Here is a 16,321-nt window from a genome sequence, read left to right on the forward strand (position 1 = left end):
CTCACTTTTTTTATTCCGACAATAGCTGTTTTACAACTCAAAATGTGTGTTTGAACCTGTTCAAAAAATTATAAATTGAGAAAAAGTTAAAAAAATTGCGAAAATTCAAATTTTCCCAAAATAAAGTGAGCAATCGCGCTCCACTGAACAAAGCATTTTTCGTTTCGAAGAACAGCCTAAAAACCCTATAAATAGCTAATTTGAGCTTGTCAAAAAAAATACAAAAGTTCGAAAAATTTCCAGTTTTTTGCCAAAATTTCAAAATTTTCCAAAAAATTTTTTTTCGAAAAATGCTAAAAATTCAAAAAATTCAGTTTGTTGAATAAAAAAAATTTCAGAAAATTTTTTTTCGAAATTATTGAAACATTTCTGAAAATTTGGAAAATCTGTTTTGCACTGGAAAATGGGTGTTTTACCAAAATTATTTGAAAAATTTTTTTTTAAAAAAGCGAAATTTCAAAATTTCCCAAAAATAAAGTGAGCAATCGCGCTCCACTGAAAAACTGTAATTTTTAAATTTCAAGCTCTGAAAAAATCATGGAAAATAGCGTTAGAAACCAGCAAGACTTCTGCAAGAGCTTACCGTTGCGTAATCCGATATAGCCTAAAAATTGAGAAAAATCAATAAATCGATAATCCGGATTTTTCTGGAATTCTCAGTTTTCAGATGACTTACCGTACTCAACGAACGTGCTCGTTCGACGTGTTGCTCAATGTGCTCATCCTGGGTATGATGGTTTTTAGTGAGCAAGAGCATTCGGCCCACGAGGTCCGTCGTTGAGACCCCACATGTCCGTTTGCACTCTCTGTACCGCCCGTTATCCTTCACTTCTTGATACGTGTCTTTGCCGTCGGCGGTCAGGGTGATGTCGTCTGGAAGAAAGTGCGCTCTAATGAGAAAATTTCGAAAATTCGAATTTTTGCAATTTTTTCACAAAAATATGAAAAATTTGGATTTTTTCTGGATTTTTTCTGCCGAAACGTTGTTAAATTTCTAGAAAAAAACCGGAAAAATTCGAATTTTGAAATTTCAAAAAAAAATTTTTTTCGATATTTGAATTTTTTGAATTTTCGAACTTTCAAATATTTTAAAATTTGGCAATTTCGGAATGTTCAAAATCTAGAAAATTCAATTTTTTTTGACTAAATTGAACATTTTTGTCGCAATTATGGTGATATTGCCTAGAAATGAGAATGTGCGCTCTATTGAGAAAATTTCGAAAATTTATATTTTTGCAATTTTTTTCACAAAAATTTGAAATTTCTAGAAATTTCTCAGGTTATTTTTTATCTGGTACTATTTTGGACTCCCAAAAATTAGAAAAATCGATATTTGAAGTTTCAAAATTTTGAATTTTCTCGATTTTTTCGCAATTTTTAAATTTTAGAAAGTTTTGAAAACAATCAGGATGACCTTGCATGAAAAATGAGAATGTGATAAAATTTCAAACTACTTGATTTTATCGAAAAACATTCGAAATTTCTGGAATTTTCTGCTTCAGTTTTCGAAAAAAAACTTCAAATTTTGAAATTTTTCAGAAATCGAAAAATCCCTAAATTTCTAAATTTCGAAAAAAAAATTTTCAAAAATTTTAAAATTTTCGATTTTCAGAATTTTCAAATTTTTGAAATCTTCTGAATTCTCAAAATCCAAAAAAAAGTCTCAAAATTCAAAAAATTCGAAATTTAGAAATTTTCGGCGACAATTAGGATGATATTGCCTGAAAATGAGAATGGGCGCTCTAATGAGAAAATTTCAAAATTCTTGATTTTTTGAATTTTTTTCCCAAAAAATTTGAAATTTCTGCTTTTTTTTTCTGGAATTTTCTATCCGGAGTGTTTTAAAATCTCGAAAATAACAAAAATTCGAAAATTCGAAAAATTTCAATTTTCCGATTTTTTCAAATTTTTGAACTTTAGAATTCTGAATTTTCGAATATTTGGAAATTTCGAATTCCTCGAAATAATCAAAATTTGAAAGTTAGAACTTTTTGGCACCAATTAGGCTGGTATAGTCTCAAAATGAGCATGTGCGCTCCAATGATAAAATTTCAAGACTTAATTTAAGAAAATTTCAAATTCTGGGACCTCTGGAGACACGAAAAAAAGAAAAATTTTCGAAATTTCGAAAAAAAAAAATGTTTTTCAAAAATTTTGAAAATTTCTGAATTTCCTGAATTTTCTGAGAATTCGAATATTTGGAAATTTCGAATTTCTCGAAATCATCAAAATTTGCCTGAAAATGAGCATGTGCGCTCTAATGATAAAATTTCAAAATTCTTAATTTTTCCGGATTTTCTGCTTTAATTTTCAGATAACTTCCACTTCGGGGACCTCTGGAGCCCCAAAAATGGAAAATTTTCAAAATTTCGAGATAAAAATTTTTTTTTCAAAACTTTGAATTTTTCGATTTTCAAAATTTCCAGAATTTTCAAATTTTTGAATTTTTCAAAACTATATTTTCGTTCTAAAAGCTAATTTTCTCTTCAAAAAACCCGAAAAACCGACATAACCAGGAAATTTTCAAATCTCGCGCCCTCGTGTCCAACAGAGCGCACTTGCCCTCCCCATACCTCCATGAATACAAAAATCGCATTGATACTTATCCAGCGTGTCTACCGTATCACATAGGGCGCATTTTCAACAACCTCGTCGACCCATTTGATACCAGCGACCATACGGTATCTCTCTTCCTCATTGAACACCGGCGGTCCTTTGTGGAGGCGGATCTGGCGGGAAATTTGAATTTTTCGAAAAACAATTTTTTTTGAAATTTTAGATAATTTTTAGGTTGAAATAGGTGAAAATATAGAGTCAAATATGTGTAAAAATTTCGAAAAAAACTATTTTTTTTTCATGGCCTAACTTTTTCCAGGTGACCTAGAAGAAAAAACTACCGTACCTCCTCGTCATTATGAACGCCAACGACGAGTTTTTGTCCGAATTGTTTGGCTTGGCGCAGTTGGTTCGCATGGCCAAAGTGGACCATGTCGTAGCTGAAAAAAAATAATTTTGCTGAAAAATTTTTTTTCGAAAATTATTTTTTTTTAAAAATTCCCATCAAAAACCTTGTTTTTACATGAAAAACCCCTTCAAAAAAGCGTTTAAAAACTCAAAATCACTTCATGAGCCGAGTTTTTGAAATTCCTAGGCCACCGGATTTTTTTTGAATTTCCGCTCATTTTTCCATGTAAAAAACCTGGTTTTCTGGGTGAAAAAGACTCAAAGTTGCCGATTTTCGCATTCAAAATTCAAATTTGGCGCGTAAAATCGGTCAAATACATTGAAAAACCAACCATCCATCCGCCCATACTCGATTGCCTTTGGGCAGCCCATCTGGCGCCGTTCCGCTCATTTTAGGTTAGTTTTTTGGGCTGAAAATATGAGGAAATAGAGGAAAAATTAGTGAAAAAAGCGAAAAAATAAGAGAAAAAGTTGAAAAAAATTTTTTTCAAATTTTTCAAAAAAATTGTTTTTTGAAATTCAGATTTCTTTGGCTGAAAAATTTAAAAATTGAGAAAAAGAAGGTTTTCATCGAATTTTCAGGCGTTTTTCACCCCGAAAACCAGATTTTTTTCCTTGAAAAAATCAAAATTTGAGCCGAAAATCAAAAAAAAATCCGGTGGCCTAGAAATTTCAAAAACTCGGCCACTGGTGGCAAATGAGTTTTTGAGTCTTCTTAGGGTCAAATCTCTCGATTTTCGAGGTTTTTAAGTGCGAAATTTACGATTTTTGACCTCATTTTCACTGAAAAAACGCGAAAGAATGAGATGTTTTCAAAAATTTAAGCCAAAAAATGTTTTTTTTTCGAATTTTCCAGAAAACAGTGTAGCCAACTCTTCGCCAACTGACCATCATATCATCACCCGATTATTCGAGAAAAAAGAGATACACCGACAAAATGTCCATTTTATCAATTTCTTTTGACACTTTTTTGACAATTTTCATATTTTTCGTTATCAGTAAAACACATTTTCTTTCAGGCTGTCCGGGAAAAAAATGAAAAGATTATCTTTTTTTTGGAGTTTGGAATCCGGAAAATGAAACGGAAACACACAAATTTGGAGTCTAAAATACGATTTTTTTTTCAGCAAAAAAAATTTTTTTTTGAAATTTCAGATTTTTTTTTAGCTGAAATTTGTTTTAAAAAATCGAATTTTCAGACTATTTTCCAGCCCGAAAACTAGGTTTTTCCAGCAAAAAAAAATCCAAAATTTGAGTCAAAATTCGCGAATCTCGAAAAAAATCGGTGGCCTAGAATTTTCAAAAGCTCGGCCACTGGTGGCAGAGGGAATTTTTGGCTGAAAAATTTGATTTCTGGGGTAAAAAACTAAATTTTACTCGAATTTGGGGAGTTTTTTTCAGCCAAAAAACCGAAAAAATCAACAAAAAAGTGACAGAAAAACAAAATCGGAGTCAGGAGACATTAGAAAAAAACAAAATTACGAATTTTCAGAAAAAATATCAACAAAAGAAGAGAAAAAAGGGGAGAAAAGTATACAACACTTGATTGATCACTTTTCAAGTTTTTCAATTCCCCTTTGCTAACTGATAACAGAGGAAGCAAAGTACACAAAGTGACCAGTGGGCAGTTGTTGCCACGGGGGCCCACGTGACACCCATAGGGGCCTTGACCTTTAGGCCATGTCGGAAGAGGGGCCTGAGTTAAATATCCCAAAATGGAAAGGATACCTGAAAATGCCTGAAAAAAGTGGTAAAAGCCAGAAAGATTATTCATGAAAAAACGGAATTTTTGAGAGAGAAAAGAAAGAAAAAAAGGCCCAGAAAATTGAGGAAAACGAGACAAAGGAAAAGAAGAATATTATGTGGAGAGAAAATATAAATAGTGTAAAGAAGAAGAAGAAGACAACCAACAACAGGGGGAGAAATGGGGAACAGAATGGGAAGGGAGAAAATTGAATAATAATAATACTTATGATTATTTTTTGGGGTTTTTTTTCAACAAACTTTTGAAAGGGGAAATCGAATATAACAACAATTAGCCGTCGCCTAATCGTCCTCCTCATCACTATCCTCATCGTCTCCGGCCTTCTTTCGGTTGTCTCGGCTGGCTTCCTCGGCGTCGACCTGTTGATCGAGTCCCTTTGGTGCCATGAGTCCGTCCTGGAATTTTATATTTGATTTTGTTGATTTTTTGGATAATCTTGAGGTGTTTTTAGTGCTGAATTCGTAAAAAAAGGCTCTTCTAGGCTCAATTCGGTGCGCAATTCATTAAAAAAAATACTATTTTGAGCTATTTTGAGTGCTAATAAATTCGTTAAAAATGGACTACTCCGAACTTTTTAATGGTAAATTCATTTTAAAAAATGCGCTATTTGTTAATGTCGAATTCGTCAAAAATAGACGGTTTTGAGCTGCCTTTAGCGCTAAACTAATCGAAACCTGTCCATTTTTAACTATTTCTAGTGCGAAATTCATCGAAAATGGATTATTTTTAGCGCCAATTCATAAGACAATCGTCTATTTTGAAGCTATCTTTCGAGCTGAATTCGATTAAAAAGAGACAATTTCCGAGTTATTTTTACTGCAAAATACCTCAAAAATGATCCAGTTTGAGCTATTTTTACTGCTAAACTCGAAAAAATATGGGATTATTTTGAGCAATTCAAACTCATAAAAATAGCGAAATTAGGTTATTTTCAGTGCTGAATTGCTATTTTGATACCAAAAATCATCAGAAAATTGACAATTTTCAATTGTTTTCACTGCTAAATTCGATGAAAACGGGTGATTCTGAGCAAATTTTACTGCAAAAATCGTCTAAAATGAACATTTTTGAGCTATTTTTAGCGCTAAATTCATAAAAAGTAGTCCATTTAGAGCTATTGTAACGCGCTTCTCTAACTAAAAATTGATTCCTTACATCATCCTCGTCCTCCTCCTCATCCTCGTCTTCTTCCGAATCCTCCTCCTCATCTTCTCCCTCGCCCTTCTTCTTCTCGTCCTCAATATCAGTCACGATTCTCGCCTCCTCCTTGATCGCGAATTTTCCCTTGAATCCCTCGATGGCCGTTTTGATGGTCTCGAGGACCTGGTTAACAGCGACAAGTCCACCTTCTCGATCGAACGTTTGTGTGGTGACGACGAAGTGTGGAGCGGCGATCAGGTTGATCTGAAAGCAGGGTTATAGGTATTTTGCGATAAAAACCCCCAGAATTTAGCCACGTGGCTCAATTTCAGCGATTTTTCAGCTCTCACCTTGATTGGGAACGTCTCAGTGGAGCAGTTCTTTCCAGTGATCAACGCGGCTTTCACTGCATCAATTCCCTCGTAATCAAAGCAGGAAACCTCGATATCAGCCCGGATTTTAACCGATTGAGGTGTCAATTTCTTGCGAATATCCTCCAAAAGCTTCTCCTTGGCCTCTGGAGTAATATCACACTCATCGAGCACCGTCGGATCCGAGATGGCCTTCTTGAATGCGTCGTAGGACGCTGCTTTCCGTTTCTCTTTCCGATCAAAGTGCCACGCGGTCTTTTGATACAAGTCCTCCAACTGCTCATCAGTGGTGTATCCCAGCTGCTCAGCCACGTGGCGGAGAATGCTGTTGACCATTTTGGCGTTGGCATACCGCTCGTTGCACTGATTGGTGTCTTTTGCGTAGACACGACGTTTCGAGAGATCAATGTAACCCTTATCCTTGTCGACACGAATGACGACGACGCACTCGCTACGTCCGACACGGATCAGCTTGTTGACAGAACGGATACGACGACGGGAGAGCTCCGAGAGCAAGATCATTCCTTCTGAAAATTGGGCGATTTTGAACTAATTTTAGAGCTAAATACATTGGATATTGTCCTTTTTGAGATATTTTTACTGCAAAATCCATCGGAAAATAGACATTTTTGAGCTGTAATTACTTCAAAATTCATGAAAAGGTGTCCATTTTGAGCTATTTTCAGTGCTAAATCCATGGAAAAGGTCCTTTTTGAGCTGATTTTACTGCTAAATTCATGTAAAGTGGCCGATGTTGTGTTATTTTTAAAGCTAAATTCATCAGAATATGGACATTTTCAAGCCATTTTAGTGCTGAATTCATTGAGAATGATCCATTCTGAGCTATTTTTACTGTGAAATTCATTAAAAATTGACCTTTTTGAGCAATTTTTAGTGGTGCAAAAAGTCATAAAATAGACTAAATTAAGCTGTTTTTAGTGCAAAACTCGTCAGAAAATAGACATTTTTGACCTAATTCTGAGGCTAAATTCATGAAAAATGATCCATTTTGAGTATTTTTACTGCAAAATTAATCAGAAAATAGACATAATTTCACTATTTTTACAGCAAAATTCATTGAAAATATACGATTTTTTTTTTGAAAAAGGACCTTTCTAGAGTCAAAATGGGCTAATTTAGAGTTTTTAATGAGAAAACCAGGGTTTTCAACCGGAAATTAGCTATATACAGCTCATAACAGGCGAAATTTTCCGCTTTTTGGGGTTAAAAACTTCAAATTTTGCGATTTTTCCCGCCTACAAACCTTTATCGTTGTACTCAGAGAGCCGAACATAAGCTCCCATATCGGCGATCATCTTCACATTGGCGATGACGGCCTCTTCGACATCCGGAAACTGGTTCTCGTAGTAGCGACATTTCATCAACGACATCTGGAAATTTTGAAAGCTTTCTCCTGGAAGAATCTTCAAATATATACAAAAAAAATAGGGAAAATGGATCGAAAAAACCTCTCAGCAACAGAAAAAAAAGTGTCCTAAATTTTCGAACAATTTATTAAATATTGAGACGAAGAGCCAACAAGAAATAAAACAAAAAAACGCACTACTATGACTACAAAAACGGAGAAAGGTCCTAAACAGTGAGATTTGGGAGATATAAATGAGGAAAAGGGTGAAAAATCATCAAAAAACGGGGAATTCGTCGGTGGGAAAACAACTCGTAACATGTTTATGATTGAAGGTTGAGAAGGGTCTGTTGGTTTCCTGGCAGATAAGTGACATTCTTGTTCTTGGCCATACGCTCGGCGATCTCCTCGGCCGCTTCGATTTTTCTCAACTCGATAAGTCCGTCTCCAACGTTGGCGAAGGCCTTAGCGAGGAGCTTAGCTGCCTGGGCGTCTCCTTCAGCGGTGGTGATGGCGGCGATCTTCATTTGTTCGGCCTTCTCGACCAAGTATCTGGCTTTTTCGGCTTCCTGTTGAGCCACCTGCTTCATTTCGACGGCTTCGGTGAATTCGCGGCCGAAGTTCAAGTGGGTCTGGAAATAAACTTTTTGAGAAAGCTCTTTTAACATCTAAGCTTACAATAGAGATATCATCAAGAAGGAGACCGAACTGAGCGGCACGCTCACGGAGAGCCACTGATGTCCGTTGCGAAACGACCTCACGTTGAGTAATCATCTCATGTGCATCGAATTGTGCTACAACAGCCTTCAAGACTTCGTTGGTGATGGATGGAAGGACTCGTTCAGCATAGTCCATACCAATCGTGAGGTAGATGTTTGGGAGTTTGTCAGGGCTTGGTCGGTGAAGAATACGGAGGGTGATATTGACGTTTTGGAGATCCTTACTTCCGGTGATGGTTGACACTACTCTTGGCGTGGATCTGATGTCGAAGATGATTGGTTTTTGTACCCATGGAATCAAGAAGTGAGTTCCCTCGTCGACGACCTCGTTCTTCACTCCACTGAATCTATCGAAGATGACTGCTCGTTGACCTCCATCAACTGAAAATTGCTTTTGATTAGTTCAAATACACCGCTTTTTTGAAAAACCCACCATTGAACAAAGCAGTTTGTGCGATACCTCCAGCGACGGAAAGACCGACTCCGAGAGCTCCCAAGCGACCCAAAAGCTTCTGTGCAGCGGCGGCCATTCTGAAAATCGATTTGAAATTGTAAAAATAGAAAGAAAAGAGTTAAAAAACCAATAAGTGATGCAAACTCCTATTTCAACCGAAATAGAGGGGACCAGATAAGATATTGTCGATTTTAGATTTTAAAAAGCAAAAAGCGACAATTTGAGAGCAAAATCTTCTAAAGTACTGGAATTTCTTCACTTCCAAAAAACGCATTTTTTTATTTTTTATGATTTTCAATTTTCCACCCAAAAATCGACATTTTTTCGGTTCCACAACAATTTTCTATGGAAAAACATGATTTTCGACCGTTTTTTCAATTACTTTTAGCAAAAACTCTGCAAAAATCGAAAAATTCAGCTTGGAAATCGCCAAAAATATGATGAAACAAACGCGCAAAAAATTCTGCGTTAAAGGCGCATCGTATTTCCACCCGCGGGTCTCGCCACGACTGGGCACATGCCGCAACGACTGACACCGTAGTACTGCGTTTTAGGACACTTTTGCGATGAATTTCTCAACTTTTTGGGATTTCTTTTCGTTCTCTTCGGTTTTTGTAGTTTTTATTCGAAGTTTTTTTGTAATTTTTGGAAAATCCCACTGAAAATTCACAGAGATCACTAGATTTTCGCAAGAAAACAGTCGAAATTTTCAGTTTTTTTTGGCCTAAATTTTTTGTTCGCTCTCTTTATCGTTATCTTATGTTTTTTCAACCTAGTCAACCTATTTTTCTTCCAGGGTATGGCTCACGCGCAGAGAAAGACCAGAAAGCTCCGTGGTCACGTCTCGCACGGACACGGACGTATTGGAAAGCACAGGAAGCATCCTGGAGGTCGCGGAAACGCTGGAGGACAACACCACCACCGCATCAACCGTGACAAGTACCATCCAGGATACTTCGGAAAGGTGATTATTTAGGTACATATTGAAATTTCAAATTCCTCAGCGAATTTTCCTCCTATCTTGGCGCTTCCACTGGTGAATGTGGCTGTGTATGTTATAGGAGAAAAAGTAGTGTCTTCTGGACTTTCGGATCTCCTTCGGTGTTTGTCTTGCATCTCGACAAATGTCATCCTCTGGGTTCGAGACATTCAAAATTAAACATTTATTCTAATATTTTGTACTAATTCAATTCATTTTTAAGGTCGGAATGAGAGTCTTCCACCTTAACAAGAACCACCACTACTGCCCAACCGTCAACGTTGAGCGTCTTTGGTCCCTCGTCCCACAAGAGGTGCGCGATAAGGTTACCGGACAAAAGGCTCCAGTCATCGACTGCACCAAGCTTGGATACTTCAAGGTTGGTTTTATGCTCCAAATTACCTTTTTATCTCTCGTCTTGGCGCTTCCACTGGTGAATGTGGTTGTGTATGTTACGAGAGGAAAAGTAGTGTCTTTTAGACTTTCGGATCTCCTTCGGTGTTTGCCTTGAATTTCGGCAAATGTCATCCTCTGGGTTCGAGACAATTCTCTATTTTTTACAACTTAAAATTTACTTTTTCTTTGCAGGTCCTCGGAAAGGGACTTCTCCCAACCACTCCACTCATCGTCAAGGCCCGTTACTTCTCCCACGAAGCTGAGCAAAAGATCAAGAAGGCCGGAGGAGCTTGCGTTTTGGTGGCTTAAGCCATGTTGTTACACTGTATTAAACAATGTTTCAAGTTGAATTGTCTTATGTTGTTGAATATCTTTTACATGGTCCATATCCATGACATTTATCTTTATTCGTGCATCTTTGTGCCTCTGTATCTTTTTGTCACCCAGTGACACTAATATCAATTTTCAGCGTTCTTTCAAACGTTTGTTCTCTTTGGAGCTAAGGCAAACCCCGCAACTTACGTCTGAAGAATGGCTTCGAACCAGGAACTGGCTTGCGTCTACGCTGCTCTCATTCTTCAAGATGACGAGGTCGCCATCACCGCCGAGAAGATCTCTTCTCTCCTCAAGGCCGCCAACGTCGAGTTCGAGCCATTCTGGCCAGGACTCTTCGCCAAGGCTCTCGAGGGAGTTGATGTGAAGGTAATAATATTATTAGAGCGCCTTCCCCTAACGAAACTATTTTTTTTCCAGAACCTCATCACTTCTGTCTCATCTGGAGCCGGATCTGGACCAGCTCCAGCCGCCGCCGCTGCTGCCCCAGCTGCCGGAGGAGCCGCCCCAGCCGCCGAGACCAAGAAGAAGGAGGAGCCAAAGGAGGAATCCGACGACGACATGGGCTTCGGTCTCTTCGACTAAGATCTTGTTATTTGTTTTCAATAAATTTGTTAACATCCAATATCAAATCTTCTTCATTGATTCAAACAGTTGGGGGGACAAAGTGAGAGATCGGATATCAAAAAGGATCATTTTGGCACAACTCGACTACCATTGAGGACATTCTGGATTCGTTGTATCCTACTGTACTGTCTTCCCGGAGTCTTCGGAGGTAGAAAGTAGTTGTCTCGGAGGATCGGTGTTTCCATCTTGATGTGTGCATGGGAGTCTTGCGGTGACACCGGCAGAGTGCTAGTTTGAGAGATTCTGGAAAAACTAGAAACCATTGGTGAAAATTCAGAAAAAGCAAGAGAGGGCTTACTTAGGAACCGGGTCGCGGGGAGTGACTTCTTCCGGTGAGCTCTGAATAATATCAGATGGGATTGTGGAGCTGGCAAGGGAAAGTGGTGGGCTCTCGTCTAAATTGATTGAAGCGGATTTGGGATCGGATGGCGGATCAGGGTGGACCGGTTGGGCAGCTGGTTGAGGTGGAGGATTCCGAAGTTCCAGTCCAGCGACGTCAGCTTTCAAAGCATCGTGCTCCACTTTCATTTGCATCAGACGTCGTTGCTCTTTCGCTGCATCTTGACGAATTTTCAGAGCTAATTCGGCCGCTTTCACGCCTTCAGATAGCTCCACATAGTGCTCAGAGATCTGCAAATGCGCTCTATTGGACTTAAAACCGCGGGAAGTTTGAAATTTTGCGGCGATTTCCGGTTTGCGTCGTGCCACGTTGCATTGAGGCAATCGCTATCGGAAAATGCTGGCTTTTAGCCGGGAAATTCAAATTTTTTGAGTGAATGCAAATGCGCTCTATTGGACTTGGAAGCGGGAGTTTGAAATTTTAAGCAAAAAACGAACCGAATCAATAAATCTCCCAAATTGTTCCTGAAACTCGTGCTTATCCTTCTTGGTCCGCGCCTCCACCGTCATCGTCGCATTTTTTATATTGTTCAGCTGAAAGAAAGTGCGCTCTATTGTCTCAATATTCTCAATGGAGCGCGTTTACTACTCACATAACCAGTGTACTTGTTGAAGTGGGAAAACAGAACGCATTTGTGCTGTCCCGGCTGGATGTTTGTCTGGAAATTTGAAATTTGCGCGGGAACTCGAAAAATTTGAAGAAATGGGTTCTCACCTCATTGGAAATTTCGACGTCATCGAATTCTCGGTTATTCTGATTGTTGAGAAGTAGAAAAATTGGTTTTTTGAGGACATGTGGGTGATTTTTGAGAGCGTCGAATGCCTGGAAATTTTTTATGCCCTTTTGAAACGTGGCAAGCGGCGGCGCTTTGATATACGCCCTCCGCTCTATTTTTTCAAGCGTGCACGCGTAGTGTAGTGGTCTACGCGCAACTTTTGGATCTAGAGGTTTTTGGTTCGACTCCCCGGGGGTTGCAGTTTTTTAAAAAAAGTTTTTTAGGAATTTTTTCTCAATTTCATAACACTTCCCCCTCAAAAATACTTAATCCTCAATGAGGATTGCTCATCATTAATTCAAATAGCACATTTCGCAATAATTCGAATTTGACTCACCTCCAATGACTCCAAGAATGTCTCATCCGTCGAGTAGTCTATCACATAGATTATACCATGGACCTGAAAGAAAAATTTCAAAATTTTGAAAAAAAATGTATGGACTAGAAAACCATGGCCTAACTTTTACCTCAGCATAGTAATTACTCCAAATACCGCGTATTCCCTTGTCTCCGCCCACATCGTATACGGTCAATTGAAACGATTCATCGTATTCCATTTTGATCGTCGAAAACCCGTTGGTACGGAGCAAATCGCGAGGATCTTCTGGAAAAGTTTCAAATTTGAATTTTTAAATATGGCAAATGCGCTCCAATGATAATTATGCCCAAATTGCCACAAACCTCCTTTGAGAACTTTCAGAAAGAACGTTTTTCCAGCACCACCAATGCCGAAACATCCCAATTTGATTTCTCTGAAAAAAAATTTTTCAAAAAAAATTCTGAAATTCAAATTACCGCCGAATCACTGGCCGTCGATTGCAGCAGCAGAATATCGTTTCGAACCACGATTTATCGGTCATTTTACATTTTTCTTCTTTGGTCTAGAAAATTCTGGAAAACTGGGGAATTTAAAGGGACAGATGGTGAAATGAGAAGATTCGAGAGCTTGAGAAGTAGAAAGTTTCCGGTAGTGGGTTCAAGACTACTCGTGTGGCTGCCCCGGGGCGGCCGTTGCCAAGACGACGAGACGAGAGAGTGTGGGGAGGTGAGAGACGTAGAGTAGCGAGAGAGACGCAGAGTGGTGGAGCTCCATGAAGCTGCTAATGAGGAGCGAAATTTGTCGAAAGTAGGTGGAGGAGGAAATGAAAACTAATGAGCTCCCGCCTTTGAGAGGACATCGGGACAAACAAAGGCGAACAGAAAAATGAACTTTCGACCTTCAAACTCTTGAATCTCAGAAACTAATAAAGCTAGAAAGATATTTTAAACTGATAAAATGTGTAAAATTTCATGCTTCACATTTTGGTAGTTGACAAAATTTTGATAGCGTATTTAGTTCTTGAGATACACACGATTTAAGTTGGGTGCGCACCACAGGAGGTGCCAAAAGGGCGTCTAACTTCGCGAGTTTGCATCTCAAAAGCTAAAACAGCTAAAAAATAGTTTCAACTAGTAAAGTATATCACATTTCATGCTTTACATTTTTGTAGTTAACAAATTTTTAGTAGCGTTTTTAGTTTTTGAGATATACGCGCTCAGGCTCAGTATCCAAGGGTACATCGGAAAAGGGTACATCGAGTTCTTAGGGTACATCTGGGAGGTAGGTTCAAGGGGTACATCTGGCGTTGGTTCTGAGGGTACATCGGAGAAAGGATCCCAGGGTACATCGACAAGTTCTTAGGGTACATCAATTAAAAATTTTGTAGTTTTCAACTGGAAGATATTTTGGTATAAACTGCACTATTTTATTTGTTTTTTTTTGTCGATTTGTTTGAAAAAGTACAGTTTCTCATAGTTTTATCGATTGACCAGCAAGCTGGTGAGCCTTCGGCGCGATTCCATCTATTTTTTTCAAATCTTCGTTTCTCACTTTTTCTAAATAAAAGGGTCACGTAAATATATATGTATTTTTCAATTTTTTCAAAAGTCTACAGACGGACACGAGGACGGACAGACGCCTCTAGCGTTTTATTAATAAGGAAGATTTGTTTATTGGAGCTTGTATCCACAGAATGCAATAGATGTACTATTACATTTTGAGCCTGCCGAAGAAAACAAATCCTTGGAATATCGCAACATGATGATACCTTCAAAAACAGCAAGAGGGCCGACCGGCGACATTAAGAGATGATTTTGAGAGCAAACTCATGTCAACAAAAAACCAGTTTTATTAAAAATTAAGAAAACTACTACTGTCTATTACGAATTATCTGGTCCTAGTTTCTGTATCCCCATCTTTCTGGCGCTTTTACATCGCGTTTTGGCAGTTTTCGTGGAATTGCAGTGGACTGCAATGCACATTTGGCGAGTAGTCAAAAAAAATATGAAAAAAAACTGTACTTTTTCAAACAAGACAAAAAAAAAACAAATAAAATAGTGCAGTGTAAACCTAAATATCTCCCAGCTGACAACTACAAAATTTTTAATTGATGTACCCTAAGAACTTGTCGATGTACCCTGGGATCCTTTCTCCGATGTACCCTCAGAACCAACGCCAGATGTACCCCTTGAACCTACCTCCCAGATGTACCCTAAGAACTCGATGTACCCTTTTCTGATGTACCCTTGGATACTGGGCCACGCGCTCAAAATTCTGTGGTGCGCCATTGGCGGTGCCAAAAAGGGCGCCTAAGTTTTAACGCTTGTATCTCTGAAACTAAAAAAGCTAGAAAGAAATCGTCAGCTAATAAAATGTGGGAAATTTCATGTAGTACATTTTCATAGTAAAAAAATGCTAATAGCGTTTTTAGTTCTTGAGATATACATGATTTACGTTGTGTGCGCACTATTGTTGGTGCTAAAAGGGCGTCTAACTTTGCGCGCATGTAACTCAAAAACTAGAAACAGTGCGAAAATATTTTTAACTGTTGAAATATGTAAAATACTATGCTTCTTATCTTTGTCGTTGACAAAATTTTGATAGCGTTTTTAGTTCTTGAGATATACGCGTTTGAAGTTTGATTCGCGCTACGGTAGGTGCCAAGAGGGCGTTTAACTTTGCGCGCTTGTATATCAAAAACTAAGAAAGCTAGAGAAATGACCTTAACTGTTGAAATGTGTGGAATTTTATGCTTTACATTTTTAAAGTTAACAAAATTTTGATAGCGTTTTTAGTTCTTGTGATATACGCGTTTGAAGTTGTGTATATGCCAAAAGAGGTGACAAAAGGATACTCAACTTTAAACATTTGTATCTCAAAAACTAAAAAAGCTAGAAAAGTGATTTCAATTGTTGAAGTGTGTGAAATATTATGGTTTACATTTTTGTAGTTAAAAATATTTTAGTGGCGCTCATAGTTTTTGAGATTCAAGCGTTTAAAGTTGAGTGCGCATCAGATGAAGTGCCAAAAGGGCGCCTAACTTCGCGCGCTTGTGTCTCAAAAACTAAAAATGCTAGAAAAAAGTTGTCAATCAGTAAAACGTGTAAATTTGCATGTTTTAAATTTTTGTAGTTGTCGAAACTTTTCTATTTCTTCTAGCTTTTGAGATAAACGCGTTTAAAGTTGGGTGCGCATCATAGGAGGAAAAATGCCCAAATTTAAACGTTTGTATCTCAAAAACCAGTGTGCCTATCGACAAATGATTTGTCGACAAACGCCCTTTTCGACAAATTTATCGACAAATTTGCCAGTAAATTTATCGGAAAATTACCGACAAATTGTCGATAAAAACAACATTTATAGACAATTTGTCGATAAAAATGCTGTTTGTCGACAATTTATCGACAAATTTATCGACAATAATTGCTATTAACCGCCGGAATCACTTGTAAAAAATCGCATCGTTACCATTTTTTCCTAGGACGTCTAGAATGATGGAAGAACTTACCCAGACAAACTTTATAGGCTATCTGGCTTGGTGGCCCAACTTTCACAACATGAATTTTCTAGGCCACGATACTTTTTAGCCTAGAAATGATTTGATGTTGATCTGGTGTGTTTTTAGGTCATTTTAACATGGTGGCCTAACTTTCGCGCGTTGAGTTTTCTAGGTCATCATGTAAAAATGGCCTAGAAAACATACTAGATGAATA

The 16,321-nt window shown here is 37.9% G+C and overlaps 6 protein-coding genes across 6 annotated transcripts in view; 2 read left to right on the forward strand and 4 right to left on the reverse strand.

Moving 5' to 3' along the window:
- CBG22040 overlaps positions 1-3,355 on the reverse strand; it is a gene marked incomplete at both ends in the record, with an annotated part of 6,247 nt that extends 2,892 nt beyond the window's left edge. The window contains 5 exons of the mRNA XM_045241379.1: positions 677-873; positions 2,574-2,615; positions 2,669-2,729; positions 2,903-2,996; positions 3,297-3,355. Of these exons, the coding sequence (XP_045097457.1) occupies positions 677-873; positions 2,574-2,615; positions 2,669-2,729; positions 2,903-2,996; positions 3,297-3,355 (453 nt within the window). The remainder of the gene's footprint in view (positions 1-676; positions 874-2,573; positions 2,616-2,668; positions 2,730-2,902; positions 2,997-3,296) is intronic.
- A 1,655-nt stretch (positions 3,356-5,010) lies between these two features.
- Positions 5,011-7,622, reverse strand: CBG22041 (the record flags this gene model as incomplete). The annotated part of the gene is made up of 4 exons (XM_002638788.1): positions 5,011-5,124; positions 5,885-6,133; positions 6,220-6,767; positions 7,505-7,622. The coding sequence occupies 4 exons, from the start codon at positions 7,620-7,622 to the stop codon at positions 5,011-5,013; spliced, it is 1,029 nt and encodes a 342-aa protein (XP_002638834.1).
- A 307-nt stretch (positions 7,623-7,929) lies between these two features.
- Positions 7,930-8,855, reverse strand: Cbr-phb-1 (the record flags this gene model as incomplete). Its single annotated transcript, XM_002638789.1, has 3 exons — positions 7,930-8,238; positions 8,285-8,706; positions 8,759-8,855. 3 exons carry the CDS (start codon positions 8,853-8,855, stop codon positions 7,930-7,932), a joined length of 828 nt encoding a protein of 275 aa, XP_002638835.1.
- A 723-nt stretch (positions 8,856-9,578) lies between these two features.
- Positions 9,579-10,463, forward strand: CBG22043 (the record flags this gene model as incomplete). The annotated part of the gene is made up of 3 exons (XM_002638790.1): positions 9,579-9,743; positions 9,982-10,137; positions 10,347-10,463. The coding sequence occupies 3 exons, from the start codon at positions 9,579-9,581 to the stop codon at positions 10,461-10,463; spliced, it is 438 nt and encodes a 145-aa protein (XP_002638836.1).
- Positions 10,464-10,685: 222 nt separating this feature from the next.
- Cbr-rla-1 lies at positions 10,686-11,072 on the forward strand (the record flags this gene model as incomplete). The annotated part of the gene is made up of 2 exons (XM_002638791.1): positions 10,686-10,856; positions 10,908-11,072. 2 exons carry the CDS (start codon positions 10,686-10,688, stop codon positions 11,070-11,072), a joined length of 336 nt encoding a protein of 111 aa, XP_002638837.1.
- Positions 11,073-11,179: 107 nt separating this feature from the next.
- Positions 11,180-13,149, reverse strand: Cbr-arl-13 (the record flags this gene model as incomplete). Its single annotated transcript, XM_045241410.1, has 9 exons — positions 11,180-11,357; positions 11,413-11,744; positions 11,952-12,047; positions 12,107-12,172; positions 12,229-12,336; positions 12,627-12,689; positions 12,757-12,893; positions 12,971-13,041; positions 13,085-13,149. 9 exons carry the CDS (start codon positions 13,147-13,149, stop codon positions 11,180-11,182), a joined length of 1,116 nt encoding a protein of 371 aa, XP_045097458.1.
- Between the last annotated feature and the right edge of the window lie 3,172 nt (positions 13,150-16,321).

Source organism: Caenorhabditis briggsae (assembly GCF_000004555.2).
Source record: "Caenorhabditis briggsae complete genome, chrI, whole genome shotgun sequence".
Lineage (NCBI taxonomy): Eukaryota > Metazoa > Nematoda > Chromadorea > Rhabditida > Rhabditidae > Caenorhabditis > Caenorhabditis briggsae.